Source organism: Trematosphaeria pertusa, assembly GCF_010094035.1.
Source record: "Trematosphaeria pertusa strain CBS 122368 unplaced genomic scaffold BU26scaffold_2, whole genome shotgun sequence".
Taxonomy (NCBI): Eukaryota; Fungi; Ascomycota; class Dothideomycetes; order Pleosporales; family Trematosphaeriaceae; genus Trematosphaeria; species Trematosphaeria pertusa.
In genome coordinates, this window is record NW_022987213.1 from 2,984,480 (window position 1) to 2,997,069 (window position 12,590).

At 55.2% G+C, this 12,590-nt stretch overlaps 7 protein-coding genes across 7 annotated transcripts; 3 read left to right on the forward strand and 4 right to left on the reverse strand.

Moving 5' to 3' along the window:
- Window positions 1-621: 621 nt before the first annotated feature.
- BU26DRAFT_559753 (cysteine proteinase) lies at window positions 622-1,746 on the reverse strand (the record flags this gene model as incomplete). The annotated part of the gene is made up of 1 exon (XM_033832738.1): window positions 622-1,746. One exon carries the CDS (start codon window positions 1,744-1,746, stop codon window positions 622-624), a length of 1,125 nt encoding a protein of 374 aa, XP_033690135.1.
- Window positions 1,747-2,540: 794 nt separating this feature from the next.
- BU26DRAFT_500755 (uncharacterized protein) lies at window positions 2,541-3,145 on the forward strand (the record flags this gene model as incomplete). Its single annotated transcript, XM_033826518.1, has 2 exons — window positions 2,541-3,077; window positions 3,140-3,145. The coding sequence occupies 2 exons, from the start codon at window positions 2,541-2,543 to the stop codon at window positions 3,143-3,145; spliced, it is 543 nt and encodes a 180-aa protein (XP_033690136.1).
- A 1,479-nt stretch (window positions 3,146-4,624) lies between these two features.
- BU26DRAFT_500756 (uncharacterized protein) lies at window positions 4,625-5,305 on the forward strand (the record flags this gene model as incomplete). The annotated part of the gene is made up of 1 exon (XM_033826519.1): window positions 4,625-5,305. The coding sequence occupies one exon, from the start codon at window positions 4,625-4,627 to the stop codon at window positions 5,303-5,305; it is 681 nt and encodes a 226-aa protein (XP_033690137.1).
- A 205-nt stretch (window positions 5,306-5,510) lies between these two features.
- BU26DRAFT_151209 (uncharacterized protein) lies at window positions 5,511-6,235 on the forward strand. The gene has a single exon (XM_033819983.1). It carries the CDS (start codon window positions 5,716-5,718, stop codon window positions 6,151-6,153), a length of 438 nt encoding a protein of 145 aa, XP_033690138.1. The 5' UTR covers window positions 5,511-5,715; the 3' UTR covers window positions 6,154-6,235.
- Window positions 6,236-6,363: 128 nt separating this feature from the next.
- On the reverse strand, window positions 6,364-7,630 carry BU26DRAFT_527960 (glycosyltransferase family 34 protein; the record flags this gene model as incomplete). Its single annotated transcript, XM_033830816.1, has 3 exons — window positions 6,364-7,014; window positions 7,075-7,471; window positions 7,605-7,630. The coding sequence occupies 3 exons, from the start codon at window positions 7,628-7,630 to the stop codon at window positions 6,364-6,366; spliced, it is 1,074 nt and encodes a 357-aa protein (XP_033690139.1).
- A 1,920-nt stretch (window positions 7,631-9,550) lies between these two features.
- BU26DRAFT_559756 (uncharacterized protein) lies at window positions 9,551-10,657 on the reverse strand (the record flags this gene model as incomplete). The annotated part of the gene is made up of 5 exons (XM_033832739.1): window positions 9,551-9,812; window positions 9,859-10,035; window positions 10,087-10,187; window positions 10,239-10,414; window positions 10,540-10,657. 5 exons carry the CDS (start codon window positions 10,655-10,657, stop codon window positions 9,551-9,553), a joined length of 834 nt encoding a protein of 277 aa, XP_033690140.1.
- Window positions 10,658-11,456: 799 nt separating this feature from the next.
- Window positions 11,457-12,570, reverse strand: BU26DRAFT_151226 (uncharacterized protein). Its single transcript, XM_033819984.1, has one exon. The coding sequence runs from the start codon at window positions 12,417-12,419 to the stop codon at window positions 11,595-11,597; it is 825 nt and encodes a 274-aa protein (XP_033690141.1). The 5' UTR covers window positions 12,420-12,570; the 3' UTR covers window positions 11,457-11,594.
- Window positions 12,571-12,590: the final 20 nt, after the last annotated feature.

Consider the following 12,590-nt stretch of genomic DNA (forward strand, 5'->3'; position numbering starts at 1 on the left):
AAGGTTTGATTGCCAAAATTGGCCAATGTCCCATGAGTGTTGTTGTCCACATAACTCGTCGAGTTGGCTCACGTGGAACCGCCACAGCTGCGGCTAAAATGCTGGCAAGAATGGTTAGCAAGTTACATTTGATGCCGATACACGTCAGAATGGTCTGACTTGACGCAGAAATGGCGTGGCAGCAACATTGGCCCGAAGCACATTTATTACTGAAGAACACTCGATGCTGGTCAACCTCACGCCGAAGCCCGGTATGGTCGTTCATGGCCAACGGATTGTTATGGGCGATTGCGACTGAACTGACCGGAAGCGGTACCGGAATCAAGGATCCTCTTTGCTATATTATGCTCTTATTTTGCACCGAAGCACTTTCTGGCAGGATGCATCAAATAGAGGCAGTTCTGGTAACTATACCGGGTTTTCACCTCCAAATAAACGCTTTTCAGCGCACGTTCAACAGCCCTAGGTTTTCGACTTTCTCGAATCCCTACTATCCCTCATTTTCCAGCGACATGCACTCCCCAAGATCTTAGACCATTTATCCACTTCGGCACGGACTTGAAGCAGCCTTTAATCGGATGCTTGCGCCACTTCACCTGCTTTCCCAGAGCCACTATGGTCCTACTGCGGGAGGACGCGAGCGTAGAATGCCAGATGAGCCCTTCCGCCGTCTAACGCAGCCGAGCTATAAGCGTTGACGAGCGTAGACTTCGTGACCACCTGCTCATCGCATTTCCACCACTGCCCGTCATTCGTTTTCGTAAAGGCCTGGTAATGACCCCCCTTTCCGCCTTTCTCTCTACTCTTAACGATGGTTTGGAGGCCGTAGACCACGCTCTCGATGCTGGATTTCGAAAACTCCCGGAGGTGAAGCACGCCATCGAGAGTCACGTCAACGTTCACGCCCTGCTCGGCCGTGTTGCTGCTTCCTCCTGCTTTCCTAGCGCTTCTTCGTGGTTCCGCGTACCGGAACTCGACGATGAGAGTGTCAGGGAGCTGAGTAAATCCAGTCCACCGCTCCTGGTTCGACATCCGATCTCCGCACTTCTCGCAGGCTCGTGCTTCTTTGCTTTCGATCTTCTCGTAGTATCTTTTCAAGCAGCTGGTAATCGACATTGGGCTCGATGAGCTTGGGTCCTTGAATGGCACATCAATCGGCAGAGTCCAGGAGCTTCGCTGTCCGCGGTCTGTGGCGTGGCCCTTGCACATCGATCCCATGCATGTGGTGGCATATTCCATACTAATGCGGAAGAGGCTGTTGACTAAGACATGTCGCGATTCCTCGGTGATGGGCGTGACATCGCGAGGATAATGGCAAGAAATGAGATCCAGGATTTTGCAGAGCCATTCGAAGGGATTCTCGGGAACGCTTCCGCCGGCTTCGCAGCTCCCCAGCGAGAGCATGATTTGTAGCGGATACGGGTTGACGCATTCAAAGCTCCCGTCCTCCTCCACCTGCATACATTCGAGAACATACAACAACTCCGCAACTGGATTGAGCGAGCGCTGGCCTTCTTTTGTCGTTATCGCTTTCTGAATCGTCCGGTCCATCTTGCTCGCGCTCCAGGAATGCTCGATCGGGAAACGAGGCCCAATGTAGTCGTCACCGAGCTCCTTCACGAGCCATGTCGGGTTCAACGCAGTCGCGAGCGCTTGAAGAACCGCGTTGGAGAAGCTGAAATCTTTATCCTTCTTCATGAGGCCTCTCGGGTGGGTCCTCCCGGATTTTGCTGATTCGTCGGGCATTTTCAGTGCGGTAGAGGTGGTGGGTTCTGTCCTCGACGAGAATTCTTTATATAGGTCGTTCGCGTTCAGCGGTGCAGTCATTTCACCCTCATCTGTTCGCCTGGCATGGCCACAATCATTCACCGCGGATTTCTCGTTCCGTTGTTTGTTTCCCTACCGTTTTCCTAGCTAGTGCCTCGCTGGCGATCCGCTTGTAGGACGTCAAGTACGCATGAGCCTTCTGTTTGTGGTTCTTCATCAAGAGATGCGCATGGCCATCTCGGCCGAAACTACTTTGGCTGACCTCACCATCTCTACACTGCCACCAGTCTCCACTTTCTCCGCCGATCTTCGTCACCATCGAGTAGTATCCCTCATGCATGGAGTTTTCTTGATGATAAATGACTGACTGTAGCTTGTAGGTGCACTTTTGCGCCTTGATATCAGTAAAAGGAGACATATCCTGAGTGTGGTTACTAAAGTCCACCCTATTGCGAGTTTCTCGCGGATACTGTTTCCGTCTTTCACTCCGAATGGACTCTCGAATGGAACGTGGTCGAACTGAAGGATGAGGTACTGAGGTAACTTCCTGAGACGCCAGTGTCTCCTAGCATCACATTTTCCGTAGCCCGGGCAATTATAGCCGATCGGTTGTTCGTGCTGGCGATGCTTCAGGAGTTCGTTCAGCGTGATAATAGGTGCCGGGTTGTCTCTCGATTCCGCACTAGCTACCAGCTTACGCTCCGGTAGTGGTTGGAGCGTCAATATCTAGTCGCCTTCTTCCGTCGGGCAGTCTCTTGAACACCCGTCTCGAGATGCCGGCATACTGCACTCGATACCCAATTTACCCAGAAGAGGTCCTTGAAAACGTGGCCGCTAGGCCCAAGGACAAGACTACTACTTCCTGCGAGGGCCGCGCGCTGGGTGGAACAGCGCAGCTGTTCACGAAGCTATTCCACGGGCTCATTCCCCACTTCTCCGTTGAAATCGCCCTACCAGTGACTCTAGCAAGAGCATATTGTAGACCGTATGGTGCCACCGCTGCATCACTCGGAGCCGCACCCTCGCGCCGAAGTTCTCGCAAAACCTTGAGGAGCTCTGGAAGATGGTTAAACTTCGTAGATGATGACATATTCCTTATCCTTACTAAATACTCGCTGGAGAAGGGGGCTTCCTGTACTCGCGGGCCGAAGTCGTGCGCATTACCGATATGTTCTTCGCCAAGCTACCCTTTCAACCAACGCGAGTCGACCGCTGTGGCGAGAGCTTGCGGGTCCGCATTGAAGGGGAGCTTCGTGGTTGCGGCGTTACGCAGTCCTCTCGGTTTCTGCATCCGGACACTCCCAAAGTCGGTGCGTGGCTGATCATTCGTACTGCACTCGCATCTCCTGCTCCTTCTCACCACCGTCTCCAGGCTTGATTGCTAGATCACCTTGCTCCATCCGTTCCCGATCACCGCCGCTCACATCATGCACCCGCCTCTCCGTTCCGGCTTCATCTTCCAAGGCTCTCAGTTGTTGGTCAGGAACCATTCCAACCCTTCCCTCACTCCTCTCATCTCCACCTCCTGCACCGTCTTCCTTCCCACTGATTGGATCCATCCTCGGCTCAGTCATAGTCGGTTCCGATTTCTGACGACGTAGCGCACCACAGACGAAGGCTTTAGCGATGCGAAAGACCGCTCTTCGTTTAAACGATGTCGACCGTCGCTTTCCCACCGCAAAGACTCTTACTTGGCAAGCTTGCTAACCTGCCCAACTAGTAAGAGCAAGCAGTTTCCTTGTCTCATAATATCACTAGCGCAATTGCAAACTATGCAATGCAAATGCGACATCATCAAAGGTCGCCCTTTCCATCTCATCATCATTGCATTTTCCCACCATTGTCCTTCCTGCGTGCGGGTGAAGACAATGTAGTGATCCCCTGTCAATAAAACTCCCCTATGCGGCTGGTGACCAAGCGCAATCTGTACTTCACATCGTCTCATCCCTTCTGCTGTTTCTTGTCGATGAGCTCCTCAAGACCGAGGATCTCCCCTCCTTTGAAGTTGGTCTCGTAAGCCATTTTCCCTTCCCTTTGCTTGAACACCGTACCAATTTAGCCACCGCCGCGCTCGACCCGTAGCGTTTTGCATGTCAGGTAGTTTCAACCATTTTGAAGCATTCCCATTCCAGTACCTCTCGCAACGATAATTGCACATCCTCCTGCTCCAACCAGGTAAAAGTCGCGCCTGCATCATCGTTTTTGAGGAATAAGATCCCATTGATCATAAGACAGAAGCCGTACGTAATCCAGATGCACCGTTCTTCTTCCCGGCGCCCTTTCAGACCAGCTTTGTAACGGGCTTTCCGACGAGGTCAAGCCGGGTCCAAGCGCTTGCGTGCGACGGGCCGGTAGTCTTCTCGCGAACTGGTCTGGGGGGTGTGATACTTCTACGACAGGATCGGGGAGCGTTCTTGTTCTCGGGGTCGCGCTGATCAACTGTCTCCCAACGGCCGTGGATGAGCAAGAGCGATTCGGGCGAGATTTCGTGCATTGGCTATGGTCGCCTCCGCTATGTCAAACGCCGTCTCCACTGCGTCGCGGAATCCGTCAGCCATGATGTCCTGTACTGTAGGTCGCTGGTATTGCAGGCGGCAGCCACTCGCGATGTGTGGAAACCGCCCCCTTTTGCACAACGTGCGCCATTGATTGTCCAACACAGAGAAGAGTCCCCAGACGCATTTCCCCGACTAATGCCTTCCACGCAACGGGTGAAAGAAGCCCTCTTCTCGGCGCTATATAGAACCAGCACCACAAGCTCTCCCTCGGTCCTGACCATTCTACCCACACAATCCCCAGCAACAGAACCCACCCCAGCATTCCACCGAGAGGTAAGCAAAGCGCCCCATCATCCACCATGGTACACTTCTCACGCCGTCAGCAAACACCACGCATGTCGGCTCCATCCTCCCATTCCCTCAAGCGCACGCTCGGCATCCACATCGCCAATGCCGCCGCTGCACGCAAAGCCCTCACCAACGCTGTCGCATTGGCCAAAGCCGCGCAATCCATCATGCTAGAAGGGCTGCAAAACGCCGAGACAAGCCTGCAGTCCCTAACCGAGATCCGCATCCGCACCGAGGCACTCGGCGCGAAAACGCAATTCGGCGGCGTGACGGAGCAGGACCTGAAGCGCCGACTGGCAGACTACACGCTCCATGGCGTGAATGTACGGAAGGAGCATGAAACGGCCATGGACGATGCGTGGAAGGGATGGCGGTCCGCGATGGCAAATATCGTGCGGGCGGGAAAGGCGCAGAAAGATCACGACGAGGTGGTGAGGGAGCTGCGGCGTATGGAGGTTCTATACCGGGGCTTTAAAGAGTTCGAGGGCAGTGTAAGTGGGGTGCGCTCGTCGATTGAAAGGGAGAATGAGGAGGTTTGCAAGGAGGTGGTGGCTATTGCGAGCGCAAGCCAGGAGAGGCTGAGGGGCGCTTTGGAGCAAATGAATGCTCATTCGGCGGCTTGGGAATGGGTCGACGATGGGGTACGGAAGGCTGCGGCGGCAGCCCGGAGGGCCATAACCGGAGTCGAATAGTAGTCGGAACTCTGTGCGATGCCCATCGAAATGGCTGAGCGAGTGCGAAGAATAAGATGGCGTAATTGATGTTATTCGAAAATGGGAGTGCGTTATAGGTGACAGTCTTGCGTAGCGCAAGCTCTTGGTGGTGATGGTGTGCTATACTAGTTATTTGAGAAGTTATACTCGGCCGCCGAGCAATAGCATCGGATAAGAAGCCTCCATTTGGTGACAGGGGGCCATATCGAGAGAGTTGCTGAGGGATCGCATGAGATCATACTTACTCGCGTGTAGGGAGACGCATCCCCGCGGGAGCAGCTGGCCTCACTAAGCGTCGATGGGGTACCAGCCTGACTGAGGAGAGACGGGAGAGAAGATGCGGTAAACAACCCAGCACCATACTCCTCCGTCATCTCACGGATCCATGGATGACTGGGATCGACGGAATCCTCCTGTCAGCGCCTATCTTCCACTATTCCCGGTTGGGACGAGGCAACCAAGGGCCCACTGCGGATACCGCCCGAGGAACGGTGGAACCAAAGCTTGGCCCCCCACACAAGAAACCGATGATGACGGCCCGCTCCTTCTCGTTTCATGAATATTGTTTGGCTTCGCCGACGGGAGGGCGGAGCCGATCGAGAAATTGTTGGGGGTGGCAACCTCCGGCCATCGCAGTGCAAACAGCCTCGTCGGTCAGGGACTGCGAACCGGGGGTCTATGCATTCAATAGGGGGGATTTGTGTTTCATCAATAACATTCCTTCATTTGATGCTGCTCCGCTCAACGGCGGGCAGGTCGAACTCTTCCGGAAAGCGCGTTGGCGATCCAGCGCGCCGGGTTCAACGAAAGGGACAAACGCCGTCTAGCAATGCTTCGCCGAAATTCTGCTTGTAATGTCCGCCATGATACAGAACGCCATCAAAACTCCTTCCGAGTCCGTGTTCCCGCACTTCCTACAATGGTGGTACTAAAAGGTATCCGATAAGGGTATTATAGACATAGAAGACAAACGGCCGAACAGCGGATCGCTCAACTCGTGATTAACGGCATTGCCCGTGCGGAGAGAGGAGAATGGGTCAGCGGCGCATAAAGGCGGGATCGTTGGGCGGGAGCGGCTCCTTCTCGGGTCGCCAGCGGTCCTTGTGGCCCCTCTTGCCCCAGAACTCCTCGAACCACTGCTGGCACTTGCCGCCAGTCCAGCACCCCGCAAAGTGGACCAAAAGGTCGCCGTCGCGGTAGCCCATGATATCGCTGCCTTGCACGTATGCGTTGAACTTGCGCTGCGGGTAGACGCCGACGTGGCTGCGCACGAGCGGGTGCTCGAGCATGAGGTGCTTGATGGCGTCCTGCTCGGCGCCGGCGTGGTCCTGGCCCATGAGCAATGTGTAATCCGTCATCATCTCGAGGAGCATGCGCGTGAAGGCGGTGCGGCGGAAGAAGGTGCTGCCCGTATTGACGCTGATGTGGTCCTGCGTGATCAGGATGTCGATGTCTTCGACGCGGTAGTCTTTCGGCGTGGAGATGTTGGTGGGGTTCTTCTTGAGCTGGCCGTCGAGGATGGGGGTGTCGCGCATGATGCCCTTCTTGATGGCGTCGGGGGCGAGGATCTGGCGGACGAGGTCGTACTCGGGGTTCATGATGATGATGTCGGTATCGATCAGCCAGACCCATTCGGCGCTGGGGTAGAGGTAGAAGGCTTCGGCGACGGCGGGGATCTTGGACCATGTCTGCAAATGGGAGCGTCAGCGTTCGGTGCGCCAGTGCAGCGCGGAGAGGCCGGGACTTACCCTGTGCGCTTCGCCGATGTCGTAGCGGCTCGTGTTGAGCCAGAGGTTGGTGTAGCCGTGCCTCTGGCAGTACCTTTCGCGGTCGTCGAGGGTGCGCTCCAGCACGTTGGGAATCTGGCTGTTGTGGCCGCCGCCATCACTCGCCGTCAGGACCACGATGTCGCGGTTGCGCGGCGGCCGCGCATAGCCCTGCCATCCTTTCGAGTACGCGGGAACGTCCCAGTCCCACTCTGGCTGTGCCTTGAAGTAGCCCGGCTGCGGCCGGTCGTTGTTTGTCTGGACGGGGGTGAAGGTTTCGGCGGGGCCGTAGTTGCGATAGTACTCGACGGGCAGGTCGCCGAAAAAGCGGTAGAGAACGACGAATATTGTGACGGCAGAAATGCCGAGTATTATCGACCTAGAGGCCGGGTGTTTGTTAGCAAACGGGCAAACGGGCAAATGGTCCAGCACGGCTAATAAAAGAGACAGCGTCGTGAAACGTGTAGCGCTAGTAGTCTACGCTGTCGGCGAGGCGAGGAATGGGACCGTACCTCCGGGGCACCTGGAGAGCCTGCATCCTGGGCGAGAGCAGTTTGTCGCCCAGCAGCGAGATGTTTGGCAAGGAGCGCAACATGAGAAACGAAGGACGGTTTGCCGGCTTTATGAATGCGGCGGAGGGGCCTGCGGGAGATGAGCAGAGAGATTGCAGAATATGCGTGATGGCCGTGCTCCGATGAGAGCGCCATGCCGCAGCTATCTACCTATGTATGGCTGCGCGACCCGCCCATCCTCTGCTATCGCGATACGGGCAAGCCATGGGCTGAGGGCGCCGAATCTGGCTATTGGCATTGAATACGCTGACATGGGGCCCAGAAGCGACGCTGACTGGGCACGCCGGCGGCGACGATTGGGCGGTGGCGGCATGCCGCCCGTTGCGAGGCGGTACAGTATTTTGAGAGATGCACCGTGACCTGGGCACTCCAAGCCACTAGCAGCCACCATCGCACGCGCAACAGCCAAACGCGGCCGTTGAGCGACGAGCGGCGGGCCTGGATTCCTCGATTCCTCTGTTGCCGCATGGAGCCGCAAGAAACATGCCACGCCGTCGCCCAGCCCGTGCCAGTGCCAGTGCGCTGGTAGCGACTCTCCACGCTGGTGTTGAACTGTTGAAGCATGCTCAGCATGCATTCATTATTATTCGCACATGCCGACAGGAGCCTCCTCGACGGCCAGGACGGATTTGGCGGATTCGACCCTCGCCGACACAAATCCGGAGCGCGGGCCAGAGTAGAGATTGTGCTCTCCTGCGTTCCGTAGCCCCCAGTCAGGATATCGTGTTCCCTCGTATTCCACTGCTTCAGGAGAGAGGCGTCTCAACCCAGCAACCGTTGGCCGCTTGCATGGCAGTCCGGCTGCACGCAACGTCACGATGCCGCACACTGTGTCCATGGCTGGCCATGGCTGTCCATGGCGTGTGGTATCGGTGCTGAGTCGGATTAAGCTTTTTTATTTATGGTTGCGCTACTGGCGCAAAGCATCTGGAAAAGCGCTGAGCCTCCGGCTAGTGGCGCGCGCTGGCATCAGCAGCACCGAACGCCTGCGGGCTGATTACTAAAATTTGCCTCGGCCATGCCGTTTTCGGTCGCCGGCGGTGAGGTGGAATGACTGCGTGACAGTAACCGTACGCGTGCTACTCTCCGTCGACGGTCCGGTTCTGTTCAAACGTGTTGTCCGTTTTCCTTTGCTAGCGATTGCGAAATTGACCAAGTCAGCTGGACCCAGACACTCCAGGGCTCGGAGAGCTTGAGCTCAGGAGGGGCGTTGCGAGGGCGTCGACGTTTGTGAGAGACAAGAGGGTGAGCAGTTTGAGGAAGAAATTCGCAGTGTGATACTCCACAGTCATCTATCTTGCTGCCCAGGTGCTGTTCCAAGGTTGACGCCATGCAAGTGCCTTTTTGGCCACTAGGCCCCGTCGCGACTGCCTCAAAACCTGTGATGCTGCGCACTTTCCAACCTTGGAAGATTGACACCTCCACGTCCACGGGTGGCGCGCGATCACGTGCAGTACACGGCCACTCCCGCACCCCTTATATGGGCGCTGATGGAGTTTTATAAGACATTGCAAGCCGGCGAAACGAGACCTCGATCAGCGACGGGTGAGACTTTGTTGAGAAGCGACGGGACCATCTCGACTTGATCCATTCACCCTCTATGTTTCCAGAAGATACCGTCCGTCCATCTCGCATTGAGCAAATAGGTGCGTCGATCGGGCCAGGTACAGATCCCTTGACCCGTTCCTATATACCCCTGCACCGCGCCAACGATATCACATATCCCCTGTGGAGCCGGCAAGCGTCATGAGACCGGAGACGGTACGTAGGTAGCGGTTTCATTGAACCTTTGAATACTGGTTCCCATAAATTTACACCAAGAATCTAACTTATCTGCAATATTCCTCGAATCCCACCACCCCGCCGCCCCGCTTCGCATGGCCATCTCATTGCAGACCCGGCAGCAAACTCAAAGTTTTGGTCACGGTTTGCGTGGTAGTAACCTTATTTGTGATGGTGGTGGAAATCGTCCTCGTCGAGCCAGCCGGACCCGACGTGATCAAGCACGAACATGCCGAAGAGAGCGGTCCAGGGCCTCCAAGGCCAAGCGAGATGTTGATCTGGCGTTTCCTGACCGGTAGTTCCACCGGGCAGCTCGCGTCGTAGAAAGTGTAGGGCGACATTGGATTGTAGTTGGTGTTGTCCGCCCTAAGACGAGTCAGTGACCGCCAAGTGGCGGAAGGGATCTACGTACGCAAGAACATCAAAGAGCATGCAATTGGCTTCTCCATATCCAAAGCTCTTGCACTTGGAGTCGGCCTTGCAAGCAGCGCTGCAGGTCGCCCATGTATTCTTGGTGCCGGATGAATCGAAGTAGTACGCGGCAGTGCTCTTAGTATAACCAACGATTCCGCATCCAGCCGAAGGAGTCCTACAATTCATTAGCATCTATCCAGCAAACATGTCACGTAGTGAGGCGTACGGTGAGGGGCTAGCGGAAGGTGTAACGGGAGTGGAGGATGGCTTTGGCGTCGATGATGGCTTGGGTGTGGACGACGGGGGCTTTGGAGTCGATGACGGAGGCTACCACTAGCATTAGCATAGCGCATATAAAACAAACCAGGATATAACGACCTTCGGAGTAGATGACGGCGGATAAAGAGTGGTGTAGACGGTAGTCTGAATTGTGGTTGTAGCGCCAGTTGTAAGGGTAGCGATCTGGGTAGCAGTCCCCGATCGCAAGAGGCTGCTACAGAACAACAGCGCCTCTGAGGTGTGTCCAACGAATGCGTCCAAACCGCATTGTGATACTAGAAAACTAGTTAGCTCGATGCGATTCTGAGGAACTTTATGCTATGGGAATTGCCTCCAAGAGAGTGATATATGGATGACCCCACCGGGATAGAAAGGCCCTATCTGTGCGCCGGATACTTACCGTCAGGCGGACTTCCTCCAGGTACCGGGCGACTAGTGGTCCTGCCTCGTTGCCGTTCCTCAATCACACGAGCATTTGCGACTACAGCAAGAGCTGCAAGCAGTATCTGTGCCTTCATGTTGCCCTGTCGATGACCTTTGGATATTGAACCTCTTGGTTTCGAGATATTCGCGTATCTCGGGAAAGGCTGGCGACAGTTGGGGAGATCTCGCCCTATAAGTACCTTGAATGGATTACGACGCTGCCATAAAAACTATAGGGAAAGCGGGAAGCCGACTCGTGATGTAGCATATTTCATTTGCGAATAGATGAGAAGTGACCTTTCGGGCGCATCGATCCTCGCGTGCGAATGCGTCGGGCTAGACAGCGTCCTGAAGCTTTTCAGCACAAATTAATTGGAGAACCTGCTGGTTAGCGGCCAATTTGAGGCTCTTCCCTGGTGTCTGCTTTCTGACTGTCTGCCGAGGGCGACCTCATCGTGCTTCCAACCGGGAGGAGGCGGCCCCGAAACCGCGGATGCGCGTTGGCATCGTCGAAATAACCGCCCGAAGTCCGCGAAGAAAATAGATGACGAGTATGAAGGAAATATATCCAAAGTAAAAACAATAATTGCCACGGTTGGTAGCTCGATAACCCCTGGTCCCGCACCCCCGCCAAATCGCGTGTTCGGTCGATATTAACCTGCCCTTCTAAAATAAGGCGCAAACCTCCTTTTTCCCTGGGTTTGGAGTTCTGCGAGGAAAACACTATTGAGCTACGGCATCTAGGTTGTGGCAACATGTTCGTATTCTGATGCTGTGGGAGTGCGGCATTCGGTCCAGACCGCGCCGAATATGTACAATAATTGCTGCAGTGAAGCGATGGAGTAGGTGACTTCACTCAGGCAGAGAGGCACGGTAACCGCAAGCTGATGCTGGTGTATAGGGCTTACGTCCGCATGCGCACAGAAGCGCTTGCGACAGATTGCCGTTGCTTCCTTCAGAGAGCGAGTGCAACATCCGATGCTGGCTCGCAGAAAGCCGTATACATAGCGAGATGCAACGCGGAGGGTCTTGCTACCCTCTCCGAATGACGAACCAGATCCGCCTCGTGTCATCGGTGTGAAACTTGGAGTGGTTTTCGCTCAATTGCTGGAGGTTGGCGTCCACCGAAAATGCCACGCCAAGGTCGTCTCCAATCTCTTCCCAAACCCTCTTCAAGCTTTCAGCATTGTGCAGGAACATCTTGCCTGTAGGATTGGTGGTGTGGTCGTGCTCCGCAGCGATCACTGAGCCAATCTGCCGACCCAGAATCATGGATCCTTTCTGCGGCCGCAGTAGCCTGGCAACAGCCTTTGACGCCTTGACCTGGTCCTCGTATCCCCAAAGATGGAAGAAGGACCCTGCATAAACCATGTCAAATTGGCCCTCTAGCTCCATGAGTGCTGAATTCTCATCAAAGACGTCAGCATTCAGGAACTTGCTTCGCAGAGTGTTGTGGTCCCCGAACAACTTGTAGCCAAGCGCAACGTACTCTTCGCGAAGGTCGCATCCGTGAATGTTCTCCGAAGGGGCTCCATCAGCAACTAATTGACGAATCTCCTGGCCAAAGCAGCAGGCCATATCCAATAGCTGCTGCCCTTTTTGAAGACGCTGCAAAACCTCTGCATACTCTTTCATCTGATTCAGACTCAAGTCGAGGAATCGGAACTGCCCTATGCAGGGGTATGGAAATATGTTCCAGGCTTCGTCACGTATCCTGATGACATGGTCCTCGATTTTCTCGGCGGGGATGCCGCTATATGTCTCCAGAAGATGGCGAGCGGCGGGGGTGATCTGGGTGCCATTCGGTCGCTCGTCCCACCAAGGGACATCGTTCCCCCACCCCTTCTCCGCGGTCATGTCGGTTCGGTGTGGGACGAGCCTTGGAAGCTCCGATTAATGGGAATCCCAGGACCTATTGATGGACGCGGTCGGGAAATCCAAGAAATGGAATCAATGGCGGAAACTCAGGTCAAACGCAAATGAGTGCCTTATCGTCAAGGGATGGTGGAGTGCAGGAGCGTTCTGTAG